The sequence below is a fragment of the Melozone crissalis genome, unplaced genomic scaffold (assembly GCF_028551555.1).
Source record: "Melozone crissalis strain CALT ecotype California unplaced genomic scaffold, PUWL_Pcris_2 ptg000032l_1, whole genome shotgun sequence".
NCBI classification, from domain to species: Eukaryota; Metazoa; Chordata; class Aves; order Passeriformes; family Passerellidae; genus Melozone; species Melozone crissalis.
Window position 1 is genome coordinate 6,096,445 of NW_026535810.1, and position 16,798 is coordinate 6,113,242.

Genomic DNA, 16,798 nt, shown 5'->3' on the forward strand with positions numbered 1-16,798 from the left:
GGGCGAAGTTTCTGCTGCTGAGGATGCTGAGCGAGGGAAGGAGAAAGGGGGAAAAATCAAACCGAGTTGGAAGGCACCAGGGAGGTGGAGAAAGGAAAAGGGGAGGAGGGAGAGGAGGAGGGAGGGAAGGGGGAGTGGGAGGCTGGCGAGGAGGGATGCAGCCCATCGCCAGGCGAGCTGGAAGGTGGGCAGCCGGAGCACCGGCTCCGGGGAGGTTATAAAAGGCAGGAGCGGGACGCAGAAGGAGCCGCAGCCTCTGCGCAGCCCCGCGGGGACCCGCCAGGCTCCTTCGCTGCAAGCCCGGAGGATTCTCGCCCCGACGGCAGAAGCAGCCCAGCAGGAGCGGGGACGCTGCCAGCCATGCCCCGCGGAGCTGGGCGCAGGGGCAGCTGAGGATGGTGCCCAGCCTGCGTCCTGCCCTCCTCCTCCTCCTGCAGGTAAGATGCTTTAAGTCCTCTTCTCCCATAAGGGCCCTTCTGCCCCCTCCCCATCACCCCTGCGCCCTGCATCGCCCGCGTTCTCCGCAGTGACTTTTCAATTTCTTTGAAGGGAAAAAGTAAAAAGAGAAACCGCAACACAAAGGGCCCTCGGGAGAATTCCTCCAGTCGAGGCACTGGGGCTCGGCAAGAGCTCGTGATGCTCAGAAACTATCGGGGAGGGGGGCTGAAGTGAGTGAAAGGATCATTTGAAGGGGGAAAATTGCAGCCAGGTCCTCCTGAGCTCAGCCCAGGGCTCCCAGTAACTGCCAGCCTTGCACCTCCCAGTGAAACCAGCTGCCACCAGTTTGCCAGGCTGCTGGGAGGGGCTGGCCACTCTGGGGGTGTGATGGATGTGGACAGTGCAAATACAGAGTCCAGCCGTACCTCCCATAATTAATTTTCTAAGGAACCCTCTCTTTTACCACCCTGCACCTGCAAAGCACAAGACTTTCTCTCTAATTTGCTCGCTGTAGAACTGTAGCCACTGCTAATTTTGCAGCTCTGCACAATATGCAAATGCTTTGTCAGAAGCAATATTCCTTCTCCTTGAGGGCTCATCAAGGAGGGAAACAGCCCAAAGCTTGTTTGAATCCCAAACTCTGGGCAAATGAGATGAAGGGGTTTCCAGTGAATTTTATTTGAACAAGCTTATAGTGGCAGTTAAACAAAATGATCAGGGTTTTGATACAACCTCTGTGTCAGGGAGGGGTAAAAGAGCAAATCTGCCTGGCTGGCTGCAGAATGGTGTCTCAGTGGCCCAGCTGGGACTGCAGAGTTAAAACAGCAGGTAAAGCGGAGGGAGAGCCCTCCCCACTGGCACCACTATGGCTCGTACCCTGCGGGCCATGCGCCCCACTGTGCACCCCACTGTGCACCCCACACATCTGCTGCTCCTCTGGGCCAGGAAAGTTCTCACTAAATGATGAGAAGAGCTGATGTGCACCAGGATACCCCCTGCCTAGTTGGTATTGCTTCTAAAAACTCTTCTTCTGAGCAGCTGCTCTCTCTTATTGCTGTAACCCACTAAGCCTGATTGATAGGATTTATGGGAGCTCTTTTGCTGTTACATCCCCTGGTTCAGGTTTTGTTTGGCTCTGATGTAAGAAATAAAGATGAGACAGGGCAGGATCTTTTTCCCCAGCCCAGGTCCTTCTTGGCCAGTCTGTGGAGACAGCACAGACCCAGTGCAGTACGGTCATGTCCTGGTGGGGACAGCCATGTGAGCATGACAGCTCCTAATAACCTTAGTCAGCAAAAAGTGGTCCAAAAGAAGCCAAAAGGTGTGAGACACAGCTCCCATCCTCTGTCAAAGCTCCTTAGGCTCAGAGGGCTCTCCTGCCATCCCCAGGTGTTCCCCAAGGATATTCTCCTTGTGAAGGTGGAGCAACAAGTCCTCACAAACCTTCCAGAATTTGAGACAAGACCGCCCCTGTGCTGGGGCTGGGACCAGGAGTGGTGAGAGGGGTCACAAAAACCAGACCAGACAAAGAGAAGCCTCTCCCAGCTGGCTTCAAAAAGAAACAGCCAATCTACAACCATCCCCCCCCCCCCCCAGCCCCTTTGCAGTCAAGCTGTCTATTTTTCCTTATAAACACACACATTCAAAACTCAGATACCTTTCCAGAAGAGTCCCAACCCTCTCCTGGGGACAGCATGGGCTAAAGGACCATGAAACTCCAGCTGTGAGTGCATGCCTGCAAACAGGTGTACCTGGATGCAGCAGCATCCTGCCTGTGAGCGCAGAGACCTGCAGCAGCCCAGCTCCAACCCAGAGCTCAGCAGGGACAAACCTCCCCTGCAGACACTGGGTTGGCACAGTTTAGGTGTTCCCCATGCACCTGGCTTGCACCTCCACTTCAGCATGGGTTTGCTCATGTTGCTTTACTGAACAGACATGCCTCAGGAGGTCGGACAGACAAACTAGGAGACAGGCAGCCAAACTTGCTGCCAAGTGCTCCCTGGCACCCTGCAAGTCATTAAAACAAACTAAAAAAGTGATTAAAAATAAACCAGTCCACCTGCAGCTCTGTCAGGAGCCAATTACATTTCTGGGGCTTATAAAACTGCAAAAGCATTTTATGAAAAATCAGGGATTGATGATGAGGGTGTGATAGTTTCCCCTCTCCTCTCACTTGACCACCTCCAGCAGCAATAAGCCCAAAAAGCAGCCCCTGCCCCTTCCATACTCGAATCCTTGCATAAGATGCAGAGCTGCAGTTGCAGGACGTGCTGACCCTAGGGATCTCTTCCAAGTCCTCGCTTTCCTTAAAAGCTGGGCTTGATTCAGTGTGTATGAAATCATCCCTGTGGTTTCACATCTCCAGCAAAGAAGTGAATGGAAAAGGCACAGCCTGTTCCCAGAATAGCTTCACTGTCACCATAGGATATATAGGAATACAATCACAGTATCCTGCATCACCAGCTCAACCCTGCCCTGAAATCCAGCTCTGCTCACCCAAAATCCTGCACAGGGTCAGCCTAGAAGTTCACTGTGAGGGACAAGTGCAAGCTGCAATTGAGTCCGCAGTGTTTAGAGAGGCTGCATCCATGGCTTTGTCTGTGAGAACAGTTCTTGAACCCAGAGAAAGCCCAAATCAACCCCCAAACCACGGCGTTCCCCCACCAAGCAGAGCCCAGGAGCCATTGTCCGACACCTCAGAGCTGTCATTCAGGAGAGGGTGGCTCTTTCTGAAGAAGGAATAACATACCCAGGGCCCATCTGTTGTTTTTCCTTTTTTCCCTAACTGTATTCTGAGCTATGAAGAGACCCTCCTTCTCTGCTTTATCTACAGTCACCCTCCTAGGAGCAGTCGCCTCCATTCCAATGGCCAAGGGCAAAGTGTGTTGGTATTTTGCAGATCACAGTCCCTCTTCCACCCTGAAATCTGCACTATCCACCGTGGAAAAGCAGTGGCAGATGCAGCTTTGGTGTGGCCAAGCTTTCCTGAGCTGTGAATGTGAATAAACCAGAAAAAAATTATGGGGAATTTAACTGTGGATGTTCAAACCTAAAAAGGTGATGGGTGAAGGAGGAGATTTGGAGCAGTCAAGATGAGGGTTTTGGAGCAGAGCTGGAGGGGAAAATGTCCAATCCCAAACTGAAAATATCTGTCAGTTCACAGGAGTTCCACATGTACAATCTGTAGGACAGTTTATTAAAATTAAGAAAAACAGCCCTCCCTGGACTTGTGTCCATCACTCCAATCTTCCTCAGCAGCCTTTGCCCCTGCAAATCCAGATCCCATAGGAGCTGCATGGATTACGTGCCCTTCCCCAGCTTGATGATGCCTCTAGCTTCCAACACCCAAATGCCATTAGTCATTTTTTCACCTGTCCCCAAAAATTCATGTCTCTCTTGACAGATAAATGAAATCAGAATTATTTATGGCATGCGAGGGAGACCTGAGCTTAATCCAGGAAAACCTTTAATTGCTCATAAATCAGTTTTTACAGGGCATTCATTTAGCCCTGATTGATATTCTTTTGTTAGGATCTGCATCCAGCACACTTGGAGAGAGACTCCAAACAGAATAAACTGTTTGTCTGTGAGAACAGTTTTTGAACCCAAAGAAAGCACTCACCAATTCTTCTGTTTACACACCACAGGGACTGGCCCTCTAATACAGATTAATTAATAAACTCGCAGATTTTAATGCCCGATGGAGCAGGGAGATGTTCTCACTGCCTGCTCTCCCCCTGAGTAACACCAGCCATGGAAAATCCCCGCACGAGTCTTGCCTTGAGCCTTGTTCCATTGCCTGAGCTTTGCCTTGATGTCTCGATGATGGCAGGGCTGGGGATGGGCTTTGGAAGAGAAATGAAGGAGCAGTGGGGGCTTGGTAGGGCAGCAAAGGGGCTTGGAGGAGTCCTGAGGTCATGGCTGGCAAAGCAGGTTTCTGCCAGGTCTAAGAGGGGTGAAGAGGGTTCTTCATGGACCAGATGCTGCCTGGAGGTTTAATTTGGAAACTGTTCCAAATGTTTCCAAGCAAAATGCTTCCAAGCAAAAGCCCTCAAGGTGGAGCAGGTAAGGAGCTCCCCAGCTGCAGAAAACAGTGCCTGGAAGCCAGAGGAGACAAAGGCAAAGAGATCCCTTGCAGTGAAGGCAGGAGACATGGGGGGGTTGGAGGCACCTCCAGGCACATTTGAGGGGCAGCTCTTTCAGTCTTTCAGGTTGTTGCAGGCCACCTTCAGCCTCCAGCTGCGGTCCTGGCAGGACATGCCGCTCCCTCCCCACACCGCTGATGCTGCTCTGCCATCCGAAGTTGGCATCCAGCTCTGTTAACATCACTGTATTTAACACCCAACGTCTGGCACCTTTTGCTGCAGGCTCAGAGCCAAGAACAGGCTCCATCGCAGCCTAATGCCCCGGGGAGCCTCAGCAAAGGTCCAGGGCAGCAGCTGCTCAGCCCTTCCCTGCCCATGTGTTCCAGGAGGTCTTTCCTCTTCCACATCAAGTGTTGTAGTGGGCAGCAAGCCCAGCCAAGCCAGGGAGCAGAGCTGATGGGTCAGAGAGGTCCCTACAGCAAGGGAACTCCAGAGTGGATGGGGTTGTCCCCCCTCCCAGGAAGATCACGGTGGCCACCACTGTCCACTGCTCCCACTGCCCTCCCCATTCTGGGCAAAGCCCCTGTCTCCCAGGGCTGCATGCCAGGCTTCAATCCTGCTAATCGCTCTGCTCTCCAATTACAGCCCCTCGGCACTGGACGTCCTAGATTGCTAATTAGGCTACAAGGCATCTATCTTGTGCTCAGAGCTGTCAGCCCTTCCTGCCATGCAGATCCCCTCTTTTCTGAGGCAACATTATAGTGGGGGGGGGGGGGATGACAATGACACACACACTTGTCTCCGGGTAGCATAGTGCAGGGGGTGATATTGCAGTTGGATGTGAATGTATTAATTAGTGTCCATGGATTGCTTTGGAGAGCAAAAGCACCACAAGGGGACATTAATTCCTAATTGTTATTAATTGAATTTTTCTGCCAGGTCAGTGGCAGGTCACAGAGACTGACACCATGTGTGTGTGATTGTGCTGCTCACCCCCACAGCAGCAGCTAGACTCCCAGTGCTGATGAGCTGACACTGTCCTAGTCCACAATGCTGCATCTCCTGGCCCAGGGGACCTGCCATCATCACAGGCACAGGAACAGCTGGGGTTTTTTTGAAGCCCTGGTAGCACCAGGACATGGTTGGTGTGTCCAGATTAGAGAAATCTGTCCCACATGATGCCCCACAGCTTGAGTGACCTGAGGCAGGTGGTCCTCAGTGCCTCAGTTTCCCCTCTGGGACAGCCCTGGCATGGTGGGTGGTGGGACACCAACCACAGATGTTTACTCTGTGTGGGATGCAGGAAACATGGGAGCAGTGTTAGGGTTTTGTGTCTGAGCTGTGCAGTGAGGACTGGGGGGGCTGGTCATGTTACAGGGAATGAAAGGAAGGAGCTGGTGCTCCGTGAGGTCCAAGACTAAACCAGAACCATGTCTGTGTATAAAACACAGACGTTACAGAGCCTGGAAGGGAGCTGGGCAGATGCTAAGGCAACAGCAGGGGAGACAGTGGTGGCTCCTGATGGAGAAGAAGCTGCTGGCACCCACGGGGTGGGTCCATGCAGCTTCTGGCAGAACCATCACCCATCCCTGGGGGAGCAGCTCCCCTGGAGAACTGTGAGCTCTGTGCAAAGCGGCTGCTTCCAGAGGAGCAGATTGCTTTCCTTCCCGGACAGCTGAGAGCTCAGCTGAGGCTCCCCAGGATTTTGGCAGGCTGAGGGAGGTCACAGAGTGTTCCTGCCTGCAGAGCAGGATCTGCCATGGCTGTGTGAAGGCAGGGTCAGGAGGGTGGAGGAACACGGCCCCTCTCTGGCCCAGGCACGACCCACTGCCGTGTCGGGGCTCTTGAGGTGAGCTTGGCTGCAGCCCGGCCAGGCTGGGCCCTGCTGGGCACCATGTGGCATCTTACAGAGCAGCAATGCTCTGGCACGAGCAGCTCCTCAAGGACAGAGCTCTGACCTGTTCTCTCTGTAAAAAGCACAGGGAGGGGTTGCACTAACCCACAAAGAGCAAAACAGATAAGACGGCAACCAGCAATAAGAATTTTTTTCACTGGGGCAAATCTCCCTGCAGCTGCCACCACCCCTGCTTATTCCCCTCAAAGTGCTGACAGGAGTGGGGCAAAACTCTGCCTCTGTCAAGAGCTTTGGCCACACTGCAGTAAGACAAGACTCAGAGCCTGGTAAAAAAACTCTTAGTATTAGTTCTGTTTTGGGGATAGTTTTTTTCCTTTCTTTCTTCCTTCTGTAGCTGTTTCAGTTCATTTACAAAGCCAGCAAAGAGCCAGTGACTGCTCCATCCACATCCCTCTCTGGCTGTGGCTTGGTCCATGTGCTGCTCAGTGCCAAGACCTCTCCCTGTGTCTGGAAGAAGAATGGGCACTACCAGGCTAGAGCAGGCTGGGATTAGGAGAAACACATCCAATTAACACTTGAAAGCCTATTCAGATAGACAAACTATCCCAGGCATCTTTTGGGTAGAGCCCTTCTGTCCCACCTGCCAATGCCAAGAGCCACCAGGTGTGGTGGACACCAGCTGTGGGCATCAACACAGAGGGGAGAAGACTCCCTACACCTTGATTCCTCCCTGTCTGGAGTTTATGTGGTCTCAGGTTCTGAAAGGAGACTTGGGAGATGCTGGGCTCCTGTAGGACCAGCACCCAGGAGCTCCAAACAGCTCTCACACCAGGGCAGGGTTGAGCTGCCGGATCCTCTGTGCCATCTGGGGCAGTCACACAAGGCAGCTATTCTCTGCTCCATTTATACGTCTGCCTGACATCTTTCTTGCTGTCAAAACCAGCTTCCCAAGGCAGTAAACAGTTGTTTGGAAAAGAGCAAGTGGGTGCTGAGCTTGTCTCTGTGTCTGAATAAATCCTGTTAATGCCTTGGTAAGGCACGAGGATGGCTGGGTATGCCAGCAAGGGCAGACAGTGTTTCTATGGCTCAAGGACAAGAGGAGGAATGTCTTCTCCGTGTTCAGAGCAGTTTGGGAGGTAAATGGCACTCAGGAAGGGGGGTCAGGCACTAGGAATCAGCCTGGCTGATGGGGAAGGCAGAGGTTGTTGTCCCCGAGGAGCTGGGAGCTTTCCTGCAAGCAGGGGAGGCACAGCCCTTCCTGCCTTCAGGAACACCTCAGGGCTGTTCCCCAAGGGATCTGTGTGTGATGTCTTTTGGGGCGCAGCTCTGTCATTTAATCAGTGACTTTTCTCCAGGGGGTTTGGTCACTCGCTGAAGGTGAAAGAAGTGAAGTTGAGTCTCATCCACCATTAGTGCTGGTGGAGGAGAGGGGATGAGCCTGTGTCACCCTTTTCTGCAAAATATCAGGTCCCCTCCTCCCCTCACCTGGCACTGTGGTGAGTTGTGAGACCAACAGCACCATCCCTCTGCCATCTCTGCAATCCCTTCATTCTGGCAATTGCCTTTCTCACTTTTAGTTTCCCCAAACTCCTGCAAAGGCACAATAATTCAATAATCATTTTTCCAAAATAGCTCCTTGTGCAGAGTTTTAGCAGAGCTGGGTAGATGTGGTCAGTGCTTTTCAACTCAATGGGAATGTTGGTGTTTGCTTGACAATTCTCCTAAAAAAAAAAATACTTTAGCCAGAGCTGGTTGTCTGTGGATCAGATCTCCTTAAGGATGTGTATGAACATCTTCCCACTGACAGCTTACAAGGCTGTGATTTCAGTAAGGGATTGAAAATCCAAGCGTGGTGTCAGGCTCATCATGTTTCCCCTGTCTGCTCTCAGGATTGAAAGATGGTAAACCCAAAAGTGTTGATTAAAATGATAAATAGCAGAGGTTCCATGATTCAGCAGGAGCTGCAGAAGGGTTTGCTGAGGGGGGTATTCAAGGCAGGAGAGGATCACTGGGTGTTGCCGGGCTTGCAAGGGTTCCAGAATGAAGAGGTGAGAATCTTGACTCCATGATCAGAAGGCTGGATTTATTATTTTATGACATATATTACATTAAGACTATACTAAAAGGAATAGAGAGAAAAGTCTCAGAAGCTGCTAAGCTAAGAATAGAAAAAGAATGAATGAACAAAGGAGCTCTCTCTGATTCTGTCCCAGAGAGAGCTCGGTCTTTGATTGGCCCTTAATTGTAAACATGCAACATGGGCCAATCACAGGTGCACCTGTTGCATTCGACAACAGCAGATAACCATTGTTTACATTCTTTTTCTGGGGGCTCAGCTTCCCAGAAGAGGGAAAAATCCCAAAGAAAGGATTTTTCACAGAAGATGTCTGTGACAACTGGGTGGGAAACAGAGAGCTGTCCCCCAGCCTTCAGCTCAGATAAGCACAGTTCCCCCAGGATGCCATCCTGTAAATGGTGCATGTCCATCGTGCAAGCTTTGGGGGTGGTACCCACCCTGACATGGGCAAGCTCAGATCTAACCCAAGGGGGCATTTGGGGAAGGGGAAGCAGCACATTGCAGAGATAACCCCAGCCTGTCTGCTCTGTCCATGCAGGCATTCCTCCTGTGGGACAGCCCGGTGGCAGCCTCCATCCAGGAGCAGTACTGCGAGAGCCTGCCGCCCACCACCAACCTCACTGGTGAGTGTCCCCCAGCCCAGCTGAGCCACCCCGGGGAGCCAGTGCTTGCAGGAGGGTGTCAGGGCTGTCTCTGGGCTCGTCTGCTGCTGCATGGATCCTTTCTGGGGACGTGGGACGTGCAGATGCTGCACCTCTGCTCGTGCTGCTGCAGCCTCCTTGCAGAGTGACAGTGGTGGCAGGTGGAAGGTGCAGATCTCAGGAGATGAAAACAGAGAAATGTCTGTTGGGCAGAGGCAGAGATGGAAAAAGAGACATCAGGGCTGGCTGCCTGTTCTATGCCATGCCCAGGGACGCCAGGACTTTGGCCCCTATGTCCACCCTCCTCTACCATCCCTGTGCCCAGGGATGATGACTGGAGGTTTTGACTTTTTGTGGAGACCATGCCACCAGTGCAGTGTGGCCACCATGGCTCCAGGCTCAGCCAAATTTTGCCCCCCAGCATTGCTACACAGGTGCCATTGAGCACTTTGGGAGGCCACCAGTCACAAAGAGCTTCTGGGGACACGGCTATGGCCAGGGCTGGCTCAGCCCTGATGGGTGGGAGCAGCAGGGTCATGGACAGCCCACTCCTACTCAACATTGTACATGGGTTTGATCCAATCAGGTCAGAGCTTGTGCCAAAACTGGCTTTTAGCCTATATTCAGGATGTGACTTGGATGTCACCTCAGCAGTGACAGGTCTGGTTCAGTGACAAGTTTTGGGGGAGAAGTGTGAGAAGGAGTGGAGCTCACAGGGACAAGGAGAAAAGTTCTCCCCAGCTCTGGGATGCTGCAGTGTTGATTTTCCATGACTGAATGAGAATCAGAGCAGGCACCAAGGAACTCTCTGTCAGGGTGATGGATGGCCACAGGACTGGGCACTGAGGGATGGCCATGGGGACCCAGAGCTGAAGGATGGCTGCTCACTACCTATTAATAGCAGCATTAACAGCTCCTTTTTAACAAATCCCATCTTGGCACCAGCTGATCCAGTGTCTGACCAAATCCAGGCTACCTTGCCCTGCAAGAAGCTTCCCAAGCCCACGAGGTGGAGGCAGAAAGCCAGGGAACAGGAAAAGCTGCCTGTGGAATGGCAATGCTTGGATGTCTGGTCAGAGAAGAAACTTAGTGGTCACTCATGTGCTTTGCTCCCTTGAAGGTTTCATCACACTGCTCAGCAAGGGCCTGCCCTTGGCCGAGTTAAGCTGTGATAAATCTTGACCCAGGGCAGCAGGCAGGTCCCAGAGAATCCTCATGCCCAGCTCATGGCCTTTCCCACCCACTGCTGAAACCTCCCAAGCCCAAGGGAGAGGTCCGAAAGGGGGGAGAATTTCTGCTGTGGTTTGCTGATTGATTGCTCTGGAATCACCACCATCCTCAAGCACTGAGTGCTGCTTTCGGCAAGGATTGGACTTTGCTCAGTGGGGATTTATCCACATGATTACAAGAAGGATTTAGCGCACCTCAGTGTCCATCTCCCCTGTCAGGGGGGAGAACGTGAGGCTTCAGATTTGCAAATTGTCCATTGTTTCTACACATGCAACCTGCAATTCCTGAGCAACTCATTTGGATGGGGCTGGCATATGTGAGAGCCATTTCCAGCTGGAGGAGGGGACTTAGAACAAGAGGCAGAAGTGAAACTAATTGTCTTGTGTCTGCCTGGGAAGTGGAATTCAGCACCAGTCCTGGTCCTTGGGGTCCATTTAAGCCCTGCCTGATGGAGACAGTGATTCCTATGGAGGGATATTTACTAAACTGGAAACTTTGATTTGAGCTATTTAACATGAAGAGTTGTTAGGATGATGCTAATGAGAATTGCAGCAGGGCCCTGAGACTTAATTTGTTAATGCCTTCACAACCCTTGGGAAATGACACATGCTGATAACACAAGCCCAGCAGTCCCCCAGCACGTGGCTCATCAGGGGATCTGCTGGATGCATGGACAGGTACACAGCCTCATGCCTGTGTGCAGCATCCCTCCTCCAAAACACAGCCCACCATGGGCTCTCCTCCTCTCCTGGGTCACCAGTCCTTTAATCTCTCCGTTTTGAAGATGATAAATAGCTGGACAGTGATGTCACCAGGGTGCCAGCACTCTCTAGCATGTGCACTGAGCTGGAAAATCTCTGCCACAGCAGTGGTGTGGAGGGTGGAGGCCCACAGGGTTGTTGCTGTCCAGGCTCAGGGGGTGCAGGTGGTGCAAACTGTCATCCCAGGGCATGGAGCACCTGAGCCTCACAGAGCTCTCCTGTCCTGCCTTCTTATTGTGGCAGCAGCTCTCTGGCCACAGAGAGAAACAGGCATCATTCTGGGAAAGGCTGTGAGAAGATCAGAGAAAATAATGAGAAGCAATTCTTATCTTCACTTGCTGCACCTGGTGTTGTGAACATGTGGAATGTGTTGTGGCAATTTCTTTACCAAAGGGTGGTTTCTTAATTAGCCAATGGTGATGGTGTTTGAATTGAAGGACCAATTAGGTCCACCTGTAGTGAACTAGGGTATAAAAAAGCAACGGGTTTCTTAATAAAGAATAATTGATCAGCCTTCTGTAAATGCATGGAGTCTATGCTAATTATTACATGGCTGGGGGCCCCTTTGCACTGACATCTTATCACCATGGTTTTACCCATCTTCCTTCAAGCCCCCAGTGCAGGGTAATATCCCTGGGAATTCAGGCTCAGTGCAGTGCTCCAACTTGACAGTCTAGGTATCCATCAAAAATTCCTGTCACTGAGCCCCTGATTTTGGCTGGGACTGGGACACAGGGCACAGCTGAATGCTCCATCAGAAAGCTGCCTCCCACAGCAGCAGTGAAGAAGGAATATCAGGCTGGACTTGCATTCAGGAAGTCAGGTCAGCTGCACCCCCAAACATCTGCAAGCCATGAAAGTCTCAGATTAGGCTTGAAAAGGAGCACAATGAGGATCAGCATCCCTTGTCTGATGTGGACAGGTGCTGTCCCAAAGGCTCCCAGCCCATGGACTGACTCAGACCATGGATTTCTCTGGCTGATGATTTCAACTCCTCACGGTCTGTGTGCAGCTGCTTCTCGGCCTGTCATGAAGTCCATCAGGGAGGGGCAAGGTCATTTCATCCACCGGGGCAAAGCATTTCCTGCAGCTTCAGGAGTGCTTCCCTGGGGAGGGAAAGGACAATTTGAGAAGATGGGAAAGCCTCTTCCTAATTAACAATGAGGCTTTTCCAAAGCAGCTCAGCAGAAAGCACTCAAGCAGAACAAGTTCCGAGCACTCTCAAAGGGTTGTTTCGCCATTCGTAGCTCTCAAGCCTGGATCAGCCCAAGGAGTTGCCTCCCAATTGCTCTCATCCCCCTCTGGTCCTGGCTGCACAATCCACTCCTTTAAGCTTGCTATCATGATGAATTCTTATCCTCAATCCTGTGTGTGTGCTCAGGAGAGAGAGGGGAGCACAGAAAATTCCTTGTCAGGAAAGAAACATTTCATGCCAGTTCACCTAAAGCAAAGAAAAATGACACCAAAGCTAAGCAGAAAAAAAGAAATGTCTGTGGGTTTTTAACTGAAGGTTTTTTCAAGGGGGGAAGGGAGTGTAGCTTTGCATTAAATAAGGCAAATCTAATTGTTCCAGATACAGCAAAATCCTTAGGCTAAGAAGCAGTGAGTGATTAGAACATATCCTTCACAGGCACTATCAGATAAGTTTGGTAACACCTTTCACAGCAGGTGACAATTTGACCAAGAGCCTTTCCACCCACTCCAGCTCAGCTCCCAAAGCACTGACGCTGCTCCAGCAGCCCTCATCCCACTGCTCTTTCATTCACTCACTGACTTCCCGGGGGTGAGTCTGGAATTTAAATTCATAAAGGTCGAATTCACATCAGTGACTCTTTTCAGTCTCGTTGGCATCTCTCCCACCGAGGCAGAAATATTAATGAGGAGCTGAGAAAGGGTTAAAGATGCAGTCTAGGCAGGGACTTGAGGGAGAGACATGGCACTGGGTAGTTTTGGGAAACAAAACTCTCCTTTATATGGAAAATCCTAGAGGATTTAAACATATACTGGTGTCGGTAAGGCCATTCTGCTCCATTATCTGGGAAACAGGGATGCTAACAGCATCTCACTGATATTCATAGATTTTACTGTAGTGGAAGAGGGAAGATGAAGAGGTTCTCCAGTAGGAAACTGTGTCCTGGCACATCCCAGTGTGAGTAGCAGCTACAGCAGTTAAACTGTACTTTGGACTGGATGCAATGAAGTTACTGCCAGAGACTGTTCAGTTGTAGCCAAACTAGAAGGCTCTGCTGGGAAAACTGCCAGGGAAGGGTTTTGATGTTTCACTCACCCACCACCAGATCCCAGCCAACCCCAGGGAATAAAGAACTTCCTGCCACACTTAGTTATAAAGCAACTCCAAACACTGTGGTTCATGTCAGGAGAACAAGATAAGCCCCAAACACAACCCACTATATTATATACATTATATACATTATATACATTATATGCATTATATGCATTAGATATATTACAAACATATATATTACGTACATATATATACACATATATATACACACATATACACACATATACATACATATATATACATATATATACACATACATATATATATACATACATATACATATACATATATATGCTGTAAATCTGTACATGGATCATCATAAGTGACAGCATTTGAACAGATGCATCAGATACCAACAGCACAAGATAGGTTTGGTGCCTTTTATTTGTTTTTCTCCAGAGCAGCAGCAAAGACCCGAGGGGACAGTCAGTGATGGTGAATAGCAACAAGTCAAAAATTCATTACAACAGCCCATAGCTATCATAATGCTTAATTAGCCTGGGTAATTATTTTACATCAAGGAGCGTGGAACTTGAATGCTTGGGAGGATTTTTAAGGACTGGAGTCTTACAAAGGTAAATAAAAGCCCCCAATGCCACTGAAAGCAGTGCTGGAGGCAGAGTGTAAGCAAGGATCTACTTTGAGGCAGCCACAGCTGCTCCCAGCCATCCTGAGCACCGACCCCCTGCTCACAGTGAAGGCAAACAGCTCCACCAGCCCAATTTCCACCCCAGGTTAATATAAATTCTCCCCTGGTGCTATTTCCCCCAATGCCTCAAGGTGCTACTCAAGCATTTAACGTCTGAGTGACTCTGCAGCTCGACCCAGCCACCCCTCCCTGGCACTTCAGCACCTGGAAGTAAAAGCATCCCCCAAAGGAAGCCCCTGTTTTGGGGCAATAAGGTGTGAAATGGGTCTTTCTTCTTCACCACTCTGGTGGAGCTGCCTGGGAGGCACAGAGAGATTTTTGTGCAATTTCGCAGTTGATGCATCAGACATCACAGTGAGTTGTATTTTGATTAGATGTGGAGATGAAGCCCTGATTGCCACATGCAAATATTGCAGCAGAGACACAGGGGACACTCTCAGGGAGCCAGAGGCTTGAGGCAGCAGCAGCAATGCAGTCACAGAGGACACCAGGGCTGGACAGAGATAACTATGGTTGAAGAAGAGCTCAGGACAGATAGTGATATAAGTTAGCAACTTTCAGCTGTTAGGCTCTTGAGACACCTTAGATAAATAACCCTATCACTCCCAGCCAGAGGAATGAGCCTGTCGTTCAGATTTCCATCATTTCTCCTGGCCCCTTTGCATTGTAGAACAGGACAGAGGCTTCATCCTTCCACCTCTCAGGCTGTCTGTGCATGGCAGCAAACTGGGACATTGTGCTGGTGCACAGTTCTGCCCAGTGTAAAGCAGGATGTGTTTACCAGCACAGTTATGTGCTTTGCTTTACTCCTCTCCAGAGCATCCCAGCAATGGCTTGATGGTATGATAATACTTCAGACCTCCTGGCACCAACTCAAGAGCACTGTGGCGACACGTCTGGTACTGCTGGACCAGGGTAAATATGCTCCATACTCCATTTGGTCAAAATCTTTTGGCAGATTAGCTGGGAGTGGAGAGCTTTACCCTGCCAGGTGTCACACAGTTCCGTGGCTTTAGCTCAGAGCCATCCTGAAGGTCTCTGTGAGTGGTGGGAGCAGGCTGGAGAAGCATGTTTTCTTGAAACAGATGGGATATTGCTACAGTTATCCTGAGACAGTTATTGTGATATAGTTGTCTCAGTGTAAGTCCCTGGACAGACACTTTTTTCTTCAGAAGAAGCTTTATGCTTTAGAGCAGCACAACACAAAGGCAATAGGGTGAGAAGGGATTGGAGCGACTTCCCCTGTGCCACATTCCCTGTCTCACAGTAGGGCCTGCTCCTTCCTCCTCCAAACACCATGTTTTTGTGTGGGAAGAAGCCAAATTAGGGGAATTGAGTGCAGGTAGGAAATTCACTGACCTTTCATGCTGTAAATCTGCGGAGACCAAACCTGTGCTGCCAAAGGAGCTGAGAAGCCGGAGCACTCGGGTGCAGAAGCTGGAGAACAGTCCCCCTGCAGACATGGAGGGGCCATCGAGCATGCAAGGAAGCCTTTAGTACTGACACATATTTCCATGCTAAACAGTGCTCCAAATGCTGGGAGCCAGGTGCCATTCGGGGGGAGCTGGAGCAGGGAGTTGTGCTGGGCAAAGGGTGTGACCGTGGTCACAGGGGTTTTCAGGATGAGAGAGAGACAAAAATGTTGACTCCATGATCAGAAGGCCTGATTTATTATTTTATGATATATATATATAACCTTAAGACTATATTAAAAAGAATAGAAAGAAAAGTTCTCAGAAGGCTAGCTAAGCTAAGAATAGAATAGAAAAGAATGATAACAAAGGAGCTCTTTCCAACTCTGTCCAAGAGAGCTCAGTCCTTGATTGGCCATTAATTGTAAACATCCAAGACAGGCCAATCACAGGTGCACCTGTTGCATTCCACAGCAGCAGATAACCATTGTTTACATTCTTTTTCTGGGGCCTCAGCTTCCCAGAAGGGAAAATCCTAAAGAAAGGATTTTTAGTGAAAAGGATGTCTGTGACAAAAGGGGATGTTGCAGCCCTCATGGCACTCTTTGTCTTCACTCACTTCCCCATCAGGAGAGGTTTTTTCTCTCTTTTCTGTATGCTGGAGAGAGCAGAAAGAGCAGCATCTGCTTTCTTCACCAAGCCTTTCTCAGTGTGAGCCTGGGAAAATATTGTGGCCACCCACTAGATGAAAACCTGGTGGGACAGAGCTCCAAATGCTGCCAGTGGCAGCATGGGGGTGAAGCACAGGGAGAGGTCCAGGAGCATCCAACAGCCTGGCTGAGCATCTCCTCATCTGACTGCAGCCCCCAATGTCACCCCACAGCACCAGCCCGACCCATGGGACAAACAGGGCTGAGCTCCTAGTGATGCTGGTGCACCTTCCCTGTGGTGGGACCGGTGGGACCCACTGGATTTGGTGTCTGGTGGGATCCTGTCATGCTCTAATGGGAGTGCCAAGCAGCATCCCACCAAGTGCCTTGGAGAAAGGTGAAGATTTTCAATCCAGCCTCGATCAGATGTATCACAGAATGATTTACCTCTGTCTGGCTACATTATTTCCATGAGTCTCTTGGGTTGGTTATTAATGGCATTGCTGTGGGTTTGTTTTACTGGTGGAGAGTATCATCATTGTTGCTCTCTGGCCCTGCTGACTTTTAATTACTCACTCTTCCCGTTTGTCCGCCTTGAGCAATCACTGTTTGCCCCCAGAACAGACCCTGAAATGCAGGAGGGGAACTGAGGCAAAAAAAAACTATGCAAAGAAAATGGAGTTTGTGCCCAGCCC

General features: G+C 50.4%; 1 protein-coding gene across 2 annotated transcripts in view; it reads left to right on the plus strand.

Moving 5' to 3' along the window:
• The first annotated feature begins 309 nt into the window (after nucleotides 1-309).
• LOC128940344 (corticotropin-releasing factor receptor 1) overlaps nucleotides 310-16,798 on the plus strand; it is a 29,854-nt gene continuing 13,365 nt past the window's right edge. The window contains exons 1-2 of one of the 2 annotated variants that reach the window (XM_054281702.1): nucleotides 310-437; nucleotides 8,994-9,078. In XM_054281702.1, the coding sequence (XP_054137677.1) occupies nucleotides 396-437; nucleotides 8,994-9,078 (127 nt within the window). In that variant the 5' untranslated portion in view covers nucleotides 310-395. Of the gene's footprint in view, nucleotides 438-8,993; nucleotides 9,079-14,881; nucleotides 14,957-16,798 lie in introns of those variants that run through there. The other variant, XM_054281703.1, reaches the window with a different exon arrangement.